Source organism: Cyphomyrmex costatus, unplaced genomic scaffold (assembly GCF_001594065.2).
Source record: "Cyphomyrmex costatus isolate MS0001 unplaced genomic scaffold, Ccosl1.0 scaffold36, whole genome shotgun sequence".
NCBI classification, from domain to species: Eukaryota; Metazoa; Arthropoda; class Insecta; order Hymenoptera; family Formicidae; genus Cyphomyrmex; species Cyphomyrmex costatus.
Genome location: NW_017277774.1, coordinates 329,008 through 349,770, shown reverse-complemented (window position 1 = coordinate 349,770; position 20,763 = coordinate 329,008). Strand labels below are relative to the sequence as shown.

The window sequence follows — 20,763 nt, the reverse complement described above, 5'->3', positions numbered from 1 at the left end:
CTTACCAAATTGGATGAGAGAAAAGAAAGATTTAATCGAATTAGTTGATGAGGCAATAATCATTTAAGATTGATGGTAGGTCTGTCGAATCGAATCACGGACAGGACTTTGCCTTTAAGTAAAAGCGAGAGACGTAAAAATATCTGACGGCAATTTCTGTCTGGGTTCTCATCATCCTCTATCAATCTTATAACAAAGAACACGACCATTCTCATAACAATGACAAGAAACTTTGAATGAAATGCGATTCGAAATGAAAACGAAAAAGTTTAGTCTTCTTTTTGCGGACAAAACTTTCGGGATAACTTGGAACAGATTTTTCATCCCGACATTAATCTTTCTTAAAGGGGTTGTTCTAGAAAACAACAATACATCAGGCATTGAGATGCCTAAATTTTCAGAATTAAATATTTTATCAAATTAAAATTGTGATTCATGATTCTATTTATTAAAAAATAATTGAGATCTGATTTTATTCAGTTTATTTAGCTTCATCATAATTTTATCGAGTCATTTAATTTTAAGTTAAACTACTTAATTAGTTTCTTAATTAAATTTCTCATTAAAATACAGCTTTATTGAAGTTGAGGGGAAAATGTTCACACGCAGTCTGTGCGAGTACACACCACAATATCAATTCTCTCCCTAAATTCAGTAATATATGTATTTGCAAGAACCCTCTTCCCTCATTTAGATGTGTAATTTCTTTAAAAAAATAAAATATTTTCTTTAAATTATATTTATACGCTTTTTTATTTTCCTTAGAGATATTATATTTCGTTTTATTAACTCTTTGTCGATCACACGGAATTTTATATCTTCTATCAGCAATCTTTGAACTTCAATGCAGATTTTTAATATTGTTTGACTGCATAAGAATCTGATAAAATTCCTTTGTACTCGTGAAAGCTTTGACAACAAGTTTTACTACCATATAAGTTGAATTGTATTTTACTTATTTTTATAGATTTAAATTTATCTACCAGAGAGAGAATTCATAATGAAAATATCGATTGTGACTCATTGATCAGCGGAGCCTTAATAATTCTATAACGATATATAATTCAGTTATATTATTCATAAACTTCACGCGTAAAAACGTTGCAACATACATAATTATTTCAACTTCTTCCGACGATTTTTATTTAAGATTAATTTAACAAAACGCATCACGTGATCTCTACCTACACGCGACTGTCTCAAACGCTCCGTGCAATCTCACGGCGGCAGATCGATCAACGTCACGACAGCGGAACATAATGAACGAACACGCAGCAGCAGTGTAATGCACATCGGTGCGAGGCAGAGCGGCGAGCCGAATTATAGGACGAATAATCGAATCGCGGCGGTGGCCGCCGATACCGCGAGAATTTACGTGCCCGTACGTGCGTTTAATGGGAGCAATTTAAGACGAACGATTCGAAGTACGAGCCAACACAGCAGCAACAGCAGTAGCCGGCCGGCGCGTTGTATCGCGTCTGGATTTAATGGTATCTACTTCGGCCCATATTTACTGACTGTCTGACTGCTATTGCCACCGCGATACGTACGTACGTTTCGCGATACGTCTGTTACCGTCGCTGCTACGTACGTACGTATACGTCTAATGGCGTTGCCTTTAACGGTATCACAACAGGCGCGGTAAATTCACTCGAGAGCCGCCGCCGCGCCACTCGATGCAATATCTTTCTCTCCCTGTATATATATATACGGGGAGAGAACAAAAATACTGCACCCTCCACAGTGAGAATGTACGCGCGCACTCGCGTTGAATTTCTAACAAAAATAAACGCTTCCGCCAGGAGAGAAACGGGGAACGCGCGCGGTGAATATTCCGCCAGAGCCAGGTTCGCGTAATAAAGCTGCGGATTTCGCGAGCGAGGATCCCGGAATTTCTTGGCGTTGCGTCGTGCTTCTGGTTTCGATTTAAACTGTTTACTGTGGAAACGATCCTTGGTCGATCGTTTTTCTTACAATTAAATCGTCTTGTAAAGTGTCATTGTATGTCTTTTTAAGTAGCGAGCACTTAACTGGATTTAATTATTTTCTGTCTCTATTTTTAGAGACAAAACTAGAACGAGATTAGCAAAGAGTAATATATATTGTTAAGCGCTAATTTAACAATTAAATTGCAGAGTAAACTTTCTGAATTCTTTTAACAAAAGAAAGAGAGATAATAATGTATAAATATATGTACTATAAGTAATGTATAAATAAAGGGTGTATTAGTAATATGCATTTTATATTAGCAACAAAATATATTTTTTAATCCTTCAGTGCAACTTCTAGATATATCCAACATTTCTTTTACTTTGCTATGCTGTATATAATTTTTTTATTAATACAAATACATTTGCTTGTTGTCGTCCTTAATGTCTAGCATTTCAATTGAACAAAAATTGTTACATGTTCATTTTTATGTGATATTTTTACGTAATACCCACATAGTAAATACGTGACAAAATGATATAGAGTGGCACTGAAGGGTTAAAAAGATTAGCATGGAACAAAAGAATAATCTTTCTTAAGATTAGTGTAAAAAGCGTCTAAAATTAAAGAAATTTTCTAATAAGTTCCTGCGATTTTTAAAACATAAAAATAAACGCAGAAATGCATATGGGAACATTAAAACTTGAGCATGCATAGAGCAACATGTAATTCGGTATTAGAAAACGGTGAAGTTGTGTAAGTAAATAATAGAGCGCGGTTAACTTGTTAAAAGCGAGAGGGAGTAATCAGCCCGACCATATTTAGATCCTTCATCGTGAGGGTTTCGGATACTTTGGTGGAAAAGAACAAATAGCTAGCATTTCGTCATCATTCGTGAACGAGGAACACAAAATTTCTTCCGAAATAAAATGCGGACGTCTCGGGGATTGCGAGTATTCATGCATCGGTTCTCGTTTACTTTTCCACAGCTTCAGCGACGAGAAATGCAATCGGTTTTTTAAACCGCAAAACAAATTTATAAAAACAATTTTTTTTAATATATTTAAAAAACACGCACTTTCTTTTATTTTCAACATACATATTTTCTCGATGATGTGATCTTATATTTATAAAGAAATGTGTGTGTTATACAAATTAGTTAAAAAAATAATCCTTCCAAATCAAATTGCATCTTCTCGAATTCGCTGAACATATAAGTTAACACTTTAAATTTATATTCACAAATTAAACTCTGGACCCTTTTTATTCATATTTTAATGGAGCTAATTATGTATGACATAATTTATGATATTTTTATATACATAATTCCGCGTTATTACATTTAAAAAGCGTAGAATTTGTGTGAATTCATTGGAATAAATTGAGCATGTTGGAGGCACTGACTTTATTAATAATTACTCGATAAATATTTCGTACGTATTAATAATTAATGAATTCATATATTGTAGTGCAGTAATGTGCAAAGTGAGAGTTGTATCAAATATTAACGAGCATTATTTATTTAATATCTCTATAATCGATGTGTATTTATATTATATTTACTTACCGATTTATCTAGAAATCGTGTCGGGATCATTCGACGTGTCGCGGAGCGACGCGACGAGATTTTCGTATTGCACGCAGAAAGAACGTTTACCGCGACCCGGAATCGCGCCGGATAAGCCACGGGTCGCAATAGAGTCGCAATCGTAAGTCAAACGGCTGCGGTGATATTGCGCTTAAGTTTCGACAGTTTTACCGTCGCGGGGATTTCGCGGCGGAACGCGCAACGCCGCGCCGGAAATCGCGAAATCCGCGCGGTTTAAAGGAAAATAGAGCGCGGCGCATTTTTACCGAGGAGTTAACTCCACCTTTGCCATCTCGGCTTTATCGCGTCGCCTTTTATTGCCACCGTATTCGAAGTCACTCGACTTTACGGTCTTATAAAGAGCGACACCCTTTGTTCGCCGTGAGTTTGCGGTGAGAACAAACATCTTGCAACAATCGCGAGATATATTTATTCGATGATGAAATAACATTACAATTTAACGCGCGTGAACTCGACGTTGTGGAAGTAAGAATTTGACGTTGGCAACTCTGCGCGTTGGAAAATCACGTTATAACTTGAACTCTTCTTTTTTTTTTTTTTTTTTTTTCATGGCGTTGATAAATATGTCAATTTAGCGAAAGTTTTCACCGAGAACTTATAGAACGGTTGACGCATTACGTTAGAGTAAAAATATGCGCTTACGTATATTTATGTACCTCAGCTTACTTTAATAACAATAGATTTAAAATTATGGCGTGACACAGATTTTGCTGAATCGAACATACGCGACTGACACGCGCATTGTTATGGCAAAAAATATTCATAAAGTTAAGATCTATGCATCAGATGCATTTTTAATATCTGTACTGAAATAATATACTAAATTTTTATAAAAATTAGTTTAAATATTTTTAAATAAAAATTTATAAATAAAACATACATTTATTTAATACAAAAACTATTAATTTGACTTAACTATCATTCTTTTTATCGAGTATATAATATATATTTATTTATTATAAATTTATTTATTGTTAGTGCTATTAAAAAAAACATGTATTAAGATTTAGTAAATTTTTTTAATGTGCATTATATTATAAATTCAAATAAAATAAAATACTAATATTAAAAAAATAAATAATAAATTCTACAAAGAAACTCAAATATGTAGACCATATTCTCTTTCTGGAGAACGATCGGCGAGTTTTCGCGGTGCACAAAGTTGCATCGCGAAAGAAAAATAGTAGGTGCTTAACTGCGTTATATCCCCAAGGTGCCTCCTGTGGAATACCCTCCCGCTTTCAACTTTGCTTCATCCCGTTTCCTTCGACAAGTTCCTGCGAGTTGCACCTCCGAGATCTTCGACGATCTCTCGCGGAGCTTGTTAGATGTAGTGGAACTCCGTTTATCCGGAGAAATTCTACTCGGTAGCTGATATTCTGGACTCGTCGCTAAATTGTTATTACTCCAATTGCTATATTATATTACAATCAATATCAAATGAACATGTACTGCGCGCGCGCGCGCGTGTGTGTGTGTATACACATATATTAAACAAGATAATTTAGTAAAGGATTTGCCATTCAATATACTGCAGTGTAAATATTGTTACACTAAACGTATAGAAAATATTTGCACACTTGCATTAATCGAAATTCTAAATAAAACAAACAAATACACAAATTTAATTTTAATCCCTAAACTTAACTCTTCACTCTGCAGAAAAGAAAAAAATCGATTTCTTAATATTTTTATAGGGAGGTTAGTGTGAAGTTGACCCCCCAAAACATAATTTTCGTATATCCTTTGAACTAAGGGTGAGCAAACGAAAATTCCAACTGAGCATTCGTGAGCAAACGATGAGAAAACGAATGCATGAAGAAAAAAATCGATTTTTCAATATTGGGGGGCCAGTTTCACACGGGTTATAAATTCACGCGAAATTATATATAAGCAACTAAGATCCAAGTTAGACTGTTATAGGTTTTGTTTTCGTGCTAGTTATGTTATTACATTGACGGTCTTCAGAAATAAATATTATTTATAATATATTTATTTTTATAGAAGTTATAAACAATCTCATTAGAATGGATATACTACCCAAGTGTATTGTATCCGTTGTATAAAGGATTTTAAAATTGTTTACATCAACTTTAATTGTCTAATATTAAACCGATAAATAAAGATCTAGTGTCTTGTCTCATTTAAAATTGAAGCTCGAAATATATTATCCTATACAATTTAAAAAAAGAATACTTTAAATTCTATCAATATTACAATCGCTGTAGTATTGAAAAATCCGATAACATCACTTTAAGATGTAAACGCTACCATTTATATCTCACCATGCTGTTTATTTGTGACTGTTATTGGATTATCCAGAGAAAGTGGCAGACGGGCAAGAGGCAAATCTGCTTCGTCTTCTCGAGGAACGCTAATAAAACGTGCTCGACCGGCTCGCGAAAGTGTTTCAGCCGCCTTTTCAAACCCAAGTGGAAAATTGAAATCTTCTTTCGACGCACTTCGCGCGAAGGTAACGGCGCTAATTCGGATAAAAGTCCGCGTCTTGCGAGCGTCTTCCACAATTTTCTTATCAGATGCACCGAAATGGAAACTTATTTAGATGGAAGATTTTATTTCTTCTGGCCAAAGTATTCCTTAGTCTTATTCTTGCTCATTCAATCATTTATTATAATATATTTGGAATTTTTTGTATTATATAAAATGTATTATATTAACCTTTAGAAATTTAATACTGAAAGAAGATAATTAACTATTTATTTTGAGTATTAAAAGCACTGTTATTCAATGCTTTCAGTATTCAAATAAGTAATTAATCATTACCTTTTAGTATTACCCTTTAAGTAAGTAGATATATAATAATAAGATTATAGATACGTAAGTTGGTAGACGAGATGATCAGCAAATTCTCAAAAATTTTATTTTCATATTTTTTATCTATTAGTATATATTATGTTTAAAATAAATGTACATTAATTATACCGTTATATATCTCTGTAAGATAGAAGAAAAAAATAGTAAATTATAAAACTTCTTTTAGAAGCATTTAGGAGAAATACTTTTTATTTTTCTTTTAAAAAGAACAAGGTTTTAAAGATAACTATACCTAGAGTGCTGTGGTCATTCTACCTACCCACTTAAAGGTTAAATTGGCCAGTATTAAAGTGGATTTCTGTAAGGGAAGTAATGTCCAATATTTTGCTAAAACAAGGTATAAAATGCTAAGAATTGAGACCATGTTTATATATGGAACATGTTTTCATAAAATGATCTCAAAACTGAATTGGACAGAAACTTTCTTGAGAAATATTTTATATAGCATTTTTTTTTATAAAGTAAGCGTTGTCACAATCTTTTTCGCTCGTACAGACAAATCAGGAAGTCAGGTACAACATGTAGGAGACTTGTCGACTTATGTTGGTAACCCATCGGGCTTGCATTGGATAATGGATACCAGTTCTGGCGGAAACTTTTTTATCGCGAGTGCCTGACTAGCCTCTCTAATCCCGGGAGTCGTGTCTTTTATCGCGAGTCGTGTTGCGCGCGTGATTTAGGAAGCTCGTCGGGAGAGCTTGACGAAAGTATAGTGGGGAGAAGATCGTCCGACGGCGATGAAAAACGTCGACGAAACTTGAAACGATGAAAAATTGCCGCCCCGGCCTGGAGAATTCGCGAACTCGCGTTAGCCGGACGAACTTCGCCGGCGAGTCGGCGAAATATCCTCGTCGCTCCCCATCGACGTGATGTATCTTCGTTCGCAAGCATTCTCGAAAATATCTCGAAAACGTTCCGGTACTTATACGGGAGTCCATACTGATGTTTGGCTGTGATATTCTTTGCTGAAGATGATCCGCGAAAAACAAGGGTGAGAAAAATTGCGGTATCGTTTATTACGAAATTTTTAGAGCGACGATAAATTTAACTTAAATTTTATCCACCGTGCTTATCGTCGAGTCAAGGTTGGATTTATGTCAGTTGAAAACAATTTATTTTCCCTATCTCTTTTGAACATTTGATATTTCAAAGCAAACAACAGCTTCGATTTATATAATGTCAAACAAATTGTCGACTCTTAATAGAAACTGCATTCGAGAAATGTCTATCAATTTTCTATTAAACTATGATGTTATTTTTATGCTTATATACACATTTCCTAAAGTTATTCTTGTATCTTTGTTTGAAAATTTTGTTCCTTTTTAAATAAATATATTATTAAAAAACCATTTTCTTATCTCTATCCGTAATTTTCTACTTCACTTAAAAAAATTTTTTATATGTGACATACGCAAGTTTGAAGATATATGATAAAATTATATATTTTTTCTTGATTAATATTGAATTGTTTGTTTTCTAGCAATAACGCGGCAAAATAAGAAAAAAGCATTCACTCTTTTATGAGTTCACTTACGAAACGCAATTTCGATGTGCATAGAAATTCACGTGAATGACGAACTATAAAGCACCGGCGGAGCACAGCTGGCTTGTACCAACCTCCGAAGTATTGTTTCTTCCTTTATGTGTCAGACAACCTCTAAATCGGTACACGTAACTGTCTCTATTCGTTTACGAATTCTCTGCTTGCATGTTACGCTCGAATGTATAGACATTTTATTTTCATGATGTCAAGGCTATGTGATAATGCAAATCGTTTTTATGGAAAAACGAATCGATTGCTATGTATTCATAAAAATGTTAATTGTATGATAAAAAACTATTTATGAAAATTTAGTTAGATTTTTCAAAATCATTTTGTTATGACCATAAGAATAATGTAGAACGTTCAATTTAGGTGCTAGTAGGCTGCATGCTTTCTATTTTTTTATTTTGCCATTTTTATTGTTGGAAAATAAACAATTCGGTATTAATCACAAAAAACATCTAATTTTATTTTGTATACTCAAGTATGCGTATTTGACGTATAAAAATTTTGTTTTAAATAAAGACGATTATAATTATGATGTGGATGAAGTCTTTTTGTCATCGTGTTTACATACGTTACATAATTATTTTGAATCCAACAATATATTTTTAGATCTGGGTCCAGCTAAATTTTTGAATACTACAGTAAAATCATTCTTTTCTATATATAAATTTATATTTATATACAAACTCGATTAAATGTAAAAATTTTATTTTATTCTTTAATTGGATCAAAACGAAAGTTTGTGGCGCTACTTCATTTGTATGTTACATGACTTTTAGCAATTATAGTATTCGATAGAGCGAAGTTTCGGTTTAAAAAATCTGTTTTTTAATTTGTGGTACGATGATTTTTAATCAAGTTGTGAGCAATCAAAGCCAAAATTCTTCTTTTGTTTAATTCATAATAATTTAGTAACAGAAACCTTAAAAACATTTTTTTTAAATAATTTTATAGGGAAAACTTCAAGCTTTCACGTTAGAAAGTCGAAAACTTTTACAAATTTTTTTAAAGCACGTGACAGGTTCACAAAATAAAAAGAAAATTACTCATTTTGTCCAGTTCATAGTTGTTTAATATGTAAAAATTATCAAACTCACAGAAACTTGAAAAGATATAGTGACCTTTCAAAAGTGAAGATTTTAAGTTTTGAAATATAAATTTCGTTCATTTTTAACGAATTAAGTTATAACTGTTTAAACTTTGAGTTTCGTGATGCAAACGTTTACAATATTTATATACTACTCTTTTAGTTAAAAATATATTCTTTAATATATAAAGCTCGCGAATTTTTCGAAGAGTTTCTTTTTGACTAAAATCCATCGCCGATTACGACATGACATTCGGAAAGACCATTTTTCACAGAAATATCTTTCCGCTCTTCTAGCGAATAAAACGGTCGACAGACGTTGAACATGTTATTCCGAATGATTTGGAATAAAATTCTACAAGAAGAAGAAGAAAGAGAGGAATTGTGATATCTCATATATATACATATATATATACAATATATGTATATATATATTTATTAGAAATTCGCAACCGGATGATCGATAATCTCGATCGTGCGTTTAACATGGCCGCAGATTCGAAGAGCGATCGCCGCGATTCGGCGTGACTTGCGAAATTCTGAAGTAAGGGGATGAAATAGTCCATCGTTATCTCGACGATGGGAATCGATTATGACGGACGATCCACCGCTCGGTTGGCACGTGTATATTTTGACGCTTATGGAAAATCTTGGACAGCGCGCTTATGAAAGATGACGGAACACGCGGGCAGAAAGCAAGATCGATTAGTCGCCCTTTGTCCCGGTTCTCTTTTCCACGAGGAAAAACGCCGATAAACGTCATTTAGACGCGCCGCGTGGTACATCGATCTCTTTTAGCCGCAAAATATGATGAGACAGACGTTGTTTTTTGTCAGTTCAGACGAGCTAACGTTAATGGTTGTTAATAGACTTTCCTTATGAAAATTCAGTGATTTCCAGATAACATAAGTTCGCTCTTTAATGTTTCACTTCTTTAGAACTCTCATTTCTAAAAAGGGTAAATTATATCCCGATCAAAACATAATAAACGAAAAACGTTATAAAAATGTTGGTTCTCATAGTATTTACACGGATACGTGAAAAAATATCACTTACGTAAATAAAAGTAATATAATAAAATTTTTTTACGAAACGCAAAAGGTCAACATGTTCAATGAAAAAATTCAACAGAAGCTAGATAGAGAGTAACTTTTTTAATACTTCTTTTTTTTTAGAGTATATTCGCATTTTTGTGCTGCAAAAAATTTTTACTGAAATTATAAAGTACTCTTTTTTTTCATTTTAATGAATCAATGATTGGTTTTCGTTTGTAAACGAAGTTGGATTCGAGTCAGATGTAATAAAGCGATTTCGCGCGCAACTTTCTATTTTCAGACACGCGCTTATTGCTCTCAGACAGTATTACAGACTCAATCGAGGATCTCATGTTCAGAGTAATATTTCTTCGACGTGCAACTCGAGCGTTTCTCGCGCTTTTAAAATTTTGACGTTATTTGTCCGCGCGCTTTTAAGTTCAGGTCGGTGCAAAAGTCGACGACGACGACGACGACGACGATAAAGGCTGGCACGAGAAATTTAATGGAATACATTCGCGCGAATACACGTCGGACAGCGTGTTGGAAAGCGAACGGAAAGATGCAGATTGTACCAGTGGAATAATCTCGGAAATATTTTTCCGTCGAGGAAGGCTCCAATTTGCCGGTATCCGCGCGACTCGCGTCCGACTCGGCGAAGGCGAGTTTTTAATTAAAAACATCACCTTTGCCGTATACACTTGCCTACATCTGTTACCCGTACACACATATACATCGTGACGAAGTCGCCGTTGGTCACAAAATTTACCGTATTCTGAAATTTGGCGGAACCACGTCGCGTCGCTCGTCTGAAAAACACGTCGACGTCACGTAGCTGACGTTTTGTTTGGGCTCGCGCGCTCAATTTATGACGTAGGGACGTTACGTGGGTAACTGCAAATTAGATTCCCAGGGTCGCTTTTACGCTGAACCAAGTCGCCGTTTTGCATTTAATGTCAATAACGAATACAAATCCTCGCGAAATTGCTCGCCGGCTCTATTCAGTGCCAGTGGAATGAATGCAATGGGATAACAACGTAATTTTCTCGCACGATATTATGCGGCGATAATCTGTAATAATACACGCAAGACGCGGTTCGATTAACCCACAGCTTGCCCCAGCAATTATTATCGATGCAACATTCGCGCGAGTTAATTTTCAGAAACAGACGAATAAATGTTTTCAATTTCTTTGTTAACGATTTTAACGATTAGGTGATAAAAGATCATTCATTAAATGAATGCAGTTATTTCAGATTGCATTTATATTTCTCGCATATATCTAGAAATTAGAGAGTATTTATTTTCATTATTCATACAATGGAATAAGAGTCTGGTTGCATTAATTAGAATTCTGAGTGAAAATGGATAAATCGGAAAATTTCTTAGTTGAATCTATTATACCTAGTTGAGATAAACCAGAATTCTAATTGATCAAATCTTCCGGGTCATTCTTTTTTAACCAGACGTTTTTCTCAGTAAAAAGAGTATAAAAGACTCTCCAGTAATTACACGGAAAATTAAGTTCCGGTGAAATGAATTAGTTTTCATATATAACGTAGTTGATAATGCGAACAAAAGATGTCAGAGGCAGATCTAAACATTTATATAGGACTCTGCACTAATTGTATGGAAAATTGGATTCTGATGAAATGATTTTCACATATGTCATTTATAACGTAAACAAAAGATGTCATAAACACAAGATTTATTAATGAACAGTTTTTGAACTATAGTGTATTAAAGATTTAAAATTTGTTTTCTGTGAGCACCTTTGATATGTCATAGCTCAAAGTCTATCCATTATTGCACTTGTACGAGCATCTATGACATCTTTTGTTCACATTATCAGTTATGAAAGCTCACTCATTTCACCAGGACTCAATTTACTATGTATAATTATTGCGGTGTTCTTTCTAAGTGTTTATTATAAATACGAATATAAAAATTATGGCACTCTCATTCGCCTCCAAATATAGGATTTCTTGTGGATTCGTTTGAAATTTGAGAGTCAATTAGAAGATTTTTATTGTTGGAATTGTTTATAAAAATTAATGTACTTTAAAGAAAGATTTTATAAATAAAAAAAATTAATTATTGTTAAAATCTATTTACTTGTACCGCAGGAAAATCTGTTTTCATACTTGGATGCAAGAATGTACATCAAGAATTAAACTCGTTATGCAGTCTCAATGGAATAAAAATGATTGAAATAACTTTGAAAAATAACTGAACGATATTATTTTCGATAAACGTGACGTTCGAATGATAGCGACAGGTATTTTTTCCAACGACGAAATTAATGATCGCCATCTGTCTGACTTATTTGAATTTGTACTCGTATTAATTGTCTGGTAAAAATAGGGTGCTGCAATTATCGCTCGATGTTACGATTATTCCGATAGAACTTAAGTTTAACGGGTGCGCGAAAAACACTTTTGGCAATCGAGCGAGAACGGGTAATTAACGAAGGGCGGAGCGCAAGTTATTTATTGCGTTTAGAATCGAATACTCACGCACCGAGTACTCCGATTTGCTACGTCGATTTACAGGCGCGGAAAAGACGAATGGCCAATGGGGCAGATGGCGGTGGAACTTTCATTGCTGTCGCAGTCTTAAGTCTTAGGAAATCTTTCTGGGATCCTTAGAATACAGTTGGGAGCACCCGTGTCGGTTCGCATCTGGGAGAAATAGATCGACTTCCTCCCGTTACGACCGGCTGGACCATCATATCGCGCGACACTCCGGCGATTACGTGAACAATAAATCATAGGACGCATGTTGTTTTAAATATAATTAATGGTCTACAGAGACGTACAGCAATGTAAAATCTCTAAAAAGTACGAAGGATAAATTAATATTTAATTCCAACTACAAAATTGTCTTGCAATCCCAGACCCCAATTCGTTACAATATTTTAAGCTGAGACTTATCTACGTTTCCTTTTCCTAATATTTTAATACAAAAAACTTACAAAATTTTATGGTTTAAGTTATATTAATTAATTTAAATCGATTTAAAATATATCTAATGTGATCAATATATTGAACAATTATGTAGAAAGTAATAACTATCCGGTTTATAAAAAATATTAATAAAAAAATAAATGTTAAATTAATCAAAGAATATTTTACTAAAGTAATGAATGTATGAAATTCATAAATTTCAGAATATTTTGTGTATCTGAATTTTATAAAAAAATAATCAAATAATAATAAAAAAATAAATTAATGTAAAATTAGTCACAAAGAATGCTTTTTATGAACCAATAAATGTAAATTTGAAATATTACACGTATCTAAATTTTATAAAAAAGGAAATAATATTTAAGACTCTTTCCCGAGTAATTTTGCAAATTATTCGAGCGAATCTCGTACAGCTTCGGGCAAGCTCCGACGGTAATTACACGAAATATCAGGCTTTTCGCTTGGATAAGTGCATGGCCCGCCGAACTTTCCGAGTTCCTCTCGTCCGGGAAGAACTAAAACTCTCGGAACGATATCTAATGGCCGTCGGCCGGAGTACCAGCGAATGCATCCCGTTTCTTCATTGCCACGCCGAGAATGAGGATAGGAGAAGTTGCACGATTTCTATGACATTGCGACACGTCGGAGAGAAGGCTGTTGACATAATCGAGGAGATCCAGCAGCTTCCGACCAAAGTTTCTACCGCCGCCGTTCGCGAAGTTCGCATAATTTCACTAACGAAATATTCCCGCTCATTCCCTTTAATTTCCATAATTCATTTACCAACCGTTCAAGAAGAAGAAGACTAGAGGAAGTTCGGAGATGCTTTTCATTCTAGGTCGTCTTCTTCGTCGAGAGGTAATCAAGGAAGACAAGTTGTTCAGTCATTTGTGGGATTTACTTCAAGGCCGTGAACGTAATACGCCTTCGTATGTATAAAAGCTCGGAAAAAGAAAGCTGAATTAAATGGCAAAGAGATCATTTTTCTTTCTAAAATTTTTCTTTCTTAAAAAAATGTCATTCTTACTAAAAGTTTATATCTTTCCTTCCCTTTATTCGGAAAATTTTTTTCTGGAATTTTATTTAAAACACATATCACTAAAAATTTTATTAAAATTATTAATCGATGAATTATTTCGCGAATTTTTGCGCGATACGAGAAATACAATTATTATTTCAAACGTAATGTTTTATCAACACGTAACACGGTATCTTGAATATTTTATTCAGTCGGATTACTGTACCGGAATGTACACTAGGAATATGTATGGCGCTTGTATTCATTTATGCGTAAAAATATGCATCACGACTGGTTGTCACTCAGTCCCTTTCGACCGTAAAACATTCGATTGTGATGATAATTATGATCGTAATGTGTGATTAAGTCGATAACGAAATGTCGCGTATAATTATTAACATTACCGCGCTTAATGTCATTCTACGTGAAATTATTGGATTTTCATGCTGAACTATTATGTAGTGCATGATAGACGAAGATCGATCGGGATTTATGCGACATCAACATTTCGCGATGGCTGCAGATTATATCTTCCCTTTCCCCTCAGATGATTAGTAGCACGTAACTTTGCATATTCGTGTATTCTAATGAATAATCTTTCACAAATAAATTCATGTTAACGTGAAAATATAAGAGCGCTAACAAATAAATATAAAGAATATCCTATTAACGAAAGAAATGGCGAATTTACTGAAATGATAGTAAAATCAATACGTCATATCATAACGAAAAATGTTAACAAAATAAAAAATATTATTCTTCAATTTATTAAAAATTTTTTATTATGATAGCATTTTTTATAATTTTTTTATAATATTGATTTAATATTTATCAAAAAAAGTATTTTTTTTTAATTAAATTAAATTCTTTGGAAGAGAATGTATAATATTTGTTCAAAGAATTTAATTTAATCCAAAGATATTTTTCTGCCATTTCCGTTTTCCTCGATTTAATTAATGTTTAACAATTTGCAAAAAATAGAGAAATTGTGCTTGTCAAAATATAAGTCACCTGATAGCGTTGAATATCTCGTGGAAACCGGTGCCCTGATGGCTGGCGACGTCGCATGTGGGTAGGGGATGCAACAAGGGTAGTCGATGACAGAGTACGCTGTCGCTATTTCTTTTGCTACTTCCGTTGCTGTCTCGATCCCGATCATTTTGAGGCAGAGGTCCGTTGCTGTTATTAGGTGTCGGGCCCAAACCTAGGCCCAGCGGAAGACGCGGCAAGGTGGCGGGTCGTGTCAAGCTACCGTAAGCCGTTAACGCTCCTCTGGGTAACGACGAGTAGCAGCGATTCAGCGGTAGGGTGCCGAGAGTGCTGGAAGCGCAACCGCTGCTGCCAGATCCGGAACCTGAACCTGAACCTGCCACGAAATCATCACATCAAAACAATGTTGTCAACGTTTTGTAATCTTAAGAATATAAAATAAAAAATGGATCAAGAAATATTGAACATAAATGAGGGAAGAGAGCCATATTCGGTCAAGTCTTGATGCCTATAGCAACGGGTTTTTATATTTAGTAATTTAATATTACTAAATGAGATTTAAATTTTCGTGACACAAGTCAACACAAGTGTCGTTCTATCTTCGTTATACTCTTTAAATGTCAAGAAAAATAGAACAACGTTGTGTTGACTTGTGTCATCAAATAACGTCAATTATAACAAATGTTATTAACACATCTTGTCAAATTGTTTATCGAATTGCTAAACGTCTACATTATGAAAAAAAGAAAAGAGTTAAAAAAGATAAGTATAACAATAGCGGAAATTAAGTTATGTTACCTAAGCTACCTACTAAAGAAACGCAAAGTGCAAAAAGTAAAAGATTTTCACAATATTCAATATTCGTTGCAACAGTATTCAGAATCAAATATTAAAATGTCGCGCGCAGTGCGACGATCACATTTTTCTTGTTTGCGATTGATTTAAAGGAAAAGTTAAATAAGTTCGTGTGAAAAACCTTTATAACGCAGACAGAGAATACGAAAGACAAGCGAAAGAGAGTAAAACGCCAAATTGAAAAAGCGAAAGATGGGGTATATAGAAGGTGATTTGTTCTTTTCTACGAGCCAGCAGCGAGATGACGATACGTAACTTTTTATGAGGTAGATGCCCCACACAATTTCCACTTGTCTTATCGATGGTAACCTTTACTAAAGCGGTATATACGGAACATAAGCGGTGGTTGCCGCCATGAGTAAATTTGTTTAGAAGCTTCTTTACGCAAATACACTTCTCGGCCACGGGTAAAATTGAGTAATTCTGTGAACGCGCAATATCGCCATAGATTCCCTCGGCTTCCTTATTTGAAATGAAAAAATTAGTATTATGTATATTTTTACTTTCATATTTTCTATGCTAAAATATATTTATGACTTTATTGCTTTATGCATGTTATATATGTATAATGACATATTTAGAAATAATATTTTAATAAAATATTAATACATTTTTGTAATAAATTATTTATATCTTTGTAAAATGATTATTAGCATTAAATAATATTAAATTGCTTGTCAAGTTAATTTGTGATATTACTATCCTAGCTCAGCTTATGATTGCGTTTCAAGAGTGAAAATAATTCCGGTGTGCAGTTTGCAGAACGGAATCTACATATAAATTCATACAGAAAATATATTTAAGGATTTAAGCATTAAAGATTTAATTCAAATCATTAAGTTTACTTATTCAGTTGTGCATTCACATTTGCGTTCATAAAAAATATTAAATAATTATTTTAAAAATTCAATAATTATTTTTAAATAACAAAAACTCCTGTATAAATCTGTAATTAAATTATATTAAAAATTTGAAATTTATTTTTTGTTTTTATTGTGTTATATTTTCTTCTTATAATTCTTTATACATATAATTATTTTATTAAAAAAAAAACAAAAAAATTTTTTATTAAACAATCTGTAAAACAAGAATAAAAATCTCGAAATATTTTTAAATAAATAATGATAATTATATATTATTATTTTTATATAATGTTATTTCAAATGATCTGAGAAGAAAGTAGAAGACTAAAGAAATGTTCGAATATTCTAGAAAGCAGCGAATTCGGATATCAAGTCCCATAAACTTCTCTGTTTTCTAGTTTTATAAAGTGGCACTGATTCTTTTCGCCTTTCGGTGTCGATTTATCGAATTGCAGCGCAGATTTTGGTTACAGAGCGAATTTTATCAGCGTTAAGCTCGTAACCGTGCGGTAACGCGTTGTTCTGTAATCGAGCCCGCTATGTAACGCGATCAATCAACGACAGGCCACGTAGGACGAGTTATCCGAGTGGGAATACACCGCCACGTACGATAATCGTGCCATTGCGTCCGGTGCATCGCAACGAGCATTTCGTAATTACTAATTAAATTAGGGAATGTTTATCGCTATTTCGAGAGTGCTCTGCCATTACATCCCTCTAGAATTACAGCCAAATGCGACCAACAGTGGCGTAGAATTCTTAAAAATATTAAAATATTATACATCTTTCTTTAATTCTCTTCCTTATATAATATTATATGTTATTGTTAATTAATATTATAAGATTTCTATTTTTAAAATATTAAAAATATATGTCACAAAAATTAGTGTAACACAATATATTTTGTTATAATAGGAAATATGTGAACAAAAATAAAAGCAACGAAAAATATGATTTAGGCTGGGTCCACAACCTTGCTTTAAGGGGCCCTAAGCCGTAAAGCAGTAAGAAATTGATCAATCACAGAAAATTATTTTTCTCGCATTCAACTATGATTGGTCAATTTCTTACGGCTTTACGGCTTACGGCCTCTTAAAGCAAGGTTGTGGACCCAGCCTTATGTTGCTAAAAGATTAGTTGATTAAAAGAAAGAAAATACAAAAAAATTTAAGAAAATAGTTGATAAAATTCTCAAATTCTCAAATGGTAACAAAAAATAAATCTTGCATTGAAGACGGCTCTAGTCGAAACGTACGTTTTATTATATATTATATTTAAATATTTCGATGTTAAACACTGTTTGGAATTAATATAATCTGAATGTGAATAGAAAATGAATTAAATATTACTTTTGTTTCGTAAACTTTATCGTTTACTTCATCAAGGTGGTGTGCGTAAAAAGCTCATTAATAACTCGTGTGAAGCTGGTCCCCCCCAATATTAAAACATCGATTTTTTTTTTCATGCATTCGTTTGCTCATCGTTTGCTCACGAATGCTCAGTTGGAATTTTCGTTTGCTCACCCTCAGTTCAAAAGATTTGTGAGCAAACGATGAGCAAACTGCCAAAAAAAAAGATTTTTTAATTCGATACCAAAACTTAATTTTCTTGTATCTTTTGAACTAAGGATTGGGGCTTTATCACAGCCCCAATTCTTATTAATTTTTATTCTCCTTTATTTTAATTGTAATTACAATAAATATCAATTATTTTACACACTGTTAAAATAAATCTTTTAATAAATCTTTTTTCCTTTTACAAATGTAGTTATAATACGTTTATGTACTTCAACTACTTTAACCAGTGCTATTCCTCTTTTATTTTGCTCTCCATAACTACGACGATGCTGGTAACGTTAACATTGCTCCGGATGTTCAACGAGGGATGCGCTGTATGTATGTATAGTCAAGCTCAAATGCGGATTCCACGGTACGGGATTGAGCGCTGGCTTAAACTCCTTTTTGGACGTGATCTCATCTGGGACGTGTATATCGGTCGGGGAAAATTAGATATACAGGAAAATTCGAGGAAACCGTCTCGCGAGATTCAGGATGAATATTAATTTGTAACGTTCGTCGCAACGCGTCGCTTGGTTTCAACGTCCTTCATTTTGACGAAAGCCATTTATTAAAACAATATCTATTCCGGATTAGACTAGTCACTAGTGGATCGCTCAAATCTCTCGATCAATTCTTTTTTTCTCTCAATTTTAGAATCTATATCTTTAGTATGTAACACCTCGTAATCTGCAGTTTTTGATCCTTAGTTTGTAAAACTTGTGAATTCAATGTGGATCTTTGGATCCTTAAATCTTTTAGAAACTTGACACTTTTGAACGTTTGAGGAACTCATCGTCAGATCTTTGAGTGCTTAAACTTTCATTTTTCTTCTACGTTTCAGTAAAAACATAAATACCATATACGACAAACGCTCGAAAAATATTCTCCTAATTTCTTTTCATTACTTATTACACAAAAATACTGTCCTTTCTTTTTATCGACATTTTATTTAAGAAGCGATATATTGAAAGAAAATTACTATAATTTCAACCGTCGTAACACTTCTCGCAAATTCGGTTCAAGAACAATAAATGGCAGCAGAAAGACGATTTAGTTGAATTTTAATGCGTCGTATCGTTTCCACCTCATTTAAAACTTCCGTTTCTGGTTATCGTGTGTATGTATACGTGCAAGACGTGTGCTTGGCCCAACCTTCCCCGGATTAATTACACCGTCTCTACTCCATGACGAGAAAGTCGTGTCCACCAACCAGAAGCAGGGATTTCTATCTTTGCTCGCACAGGCAGACAGTATCTCCTCTTTTTTTTTCTGCCTCTCCCTCTCTCCTTTCCCCTTATACATAGTTTCCAGAGAATTTCTAAGTTGAGCTATTGTAATAAGTGTTAACTTTTGTTCGCGAACTTCATACAAACTTCCACACACTCTTGAGCATGTGCTTAGACACGCGCGAATGCAAATGTGTCGTTCTTTCTCGTGTCCTCGTTGCTGTCGTCATCGTTGTTGAGTATTAAATTGATGGACACCGCCGGGACACTGTCGGAGTTTCGCGTAATAGGAAGTTACGTCGTAACTGGGGCATAAAATCACGTTACGTCATACGATCATTCAGACGATGATTAACCCGACGAGGTAGCAAACTCGCGATTTCATTAATAAATCATCGATACTCGAGGCACAAGAGTGATTACGGTAATGTTAATTAAGTTGACGTACATATTATGACGCCAAAATATGTCGTGTTAAAGTATCATAAAATATTACGCCGTAAATGTATATAATTTTATTTCATACATTTATAACTTGTGAAATTTATTTTAAGTATTTATATGAACGCAAATATAAATATTTCACGTGTTTCTGTTATTTAAAAGGATTGTAATTAGTTGTACCTTGAAAAATACTGCTTTTGAAATATCATTTGTTATTATTATTTTAATGCAATATCTCGACGGTAAATATGTAACAACGTACATACAGGGTGCAAAAATAAAAGAGAAATATTCTCCGCGGTGAAAGAACCACTTTGTAAAAAAATTTCGGTATGAGAAAAATGTCTGATATCGTGCGTTTGAACGTCGACTTGACTTATTATCCATCAACGTTATAGAGCTCTTTCATATCAATTTATTTTATTTGGACGTTTGATGCAGGAAATAAAAAAGGACCCCTTCTTCTTATTTTAAATATTTTTCGCACTCTTTTCTTTCTCAAGTATAGACAGTAGAATCACAATCGAAATTAATTAAAACAAAAAATTAACCGATGTTTATTTAATCTAAAATAACTTTAATATACATAATTAATACATATGTTATATGTAATTAATACATATTACGATTGATAATTAAGCTTTTAATATTAATATACTCAATTTTGCCTTTTCTATCAATCAAGTTAATTCATAAATAATTTTGCGAAGAGGTTTGGAGAGAGAAGGAGGGAAGGAGAGAGAAGAGAGGGAGGGAGGGAGGGGAGAGAGAGAGAGAGAGAGAGGGATAGAGAGAGAGA

The 20,763-nt window shown here is 33.6% G+C and overlaps 1 protein-coding gene across 1 annotated transcript in view; it reads right to left on the bottom strand.

Moving 5' to 3' along the window:
• LOC108776365 (uncharacterized) overlaps nt 1-20,763 on the bottom strand; it is a 141,264-nt gene that overhangs the window by 26,544 nt on the left and 93,957 nt on the right. The window contains exon 8 of the mRNA XM_018542964.1: nt 15,039-15,387. Coding sequence (XP_018398466.1) covers nt 15,039-15,387 — 349 coding nt within the window. The remainder of the gene's footprint in view (nt 1-15,038; nt 15,388-20,763) is intronic.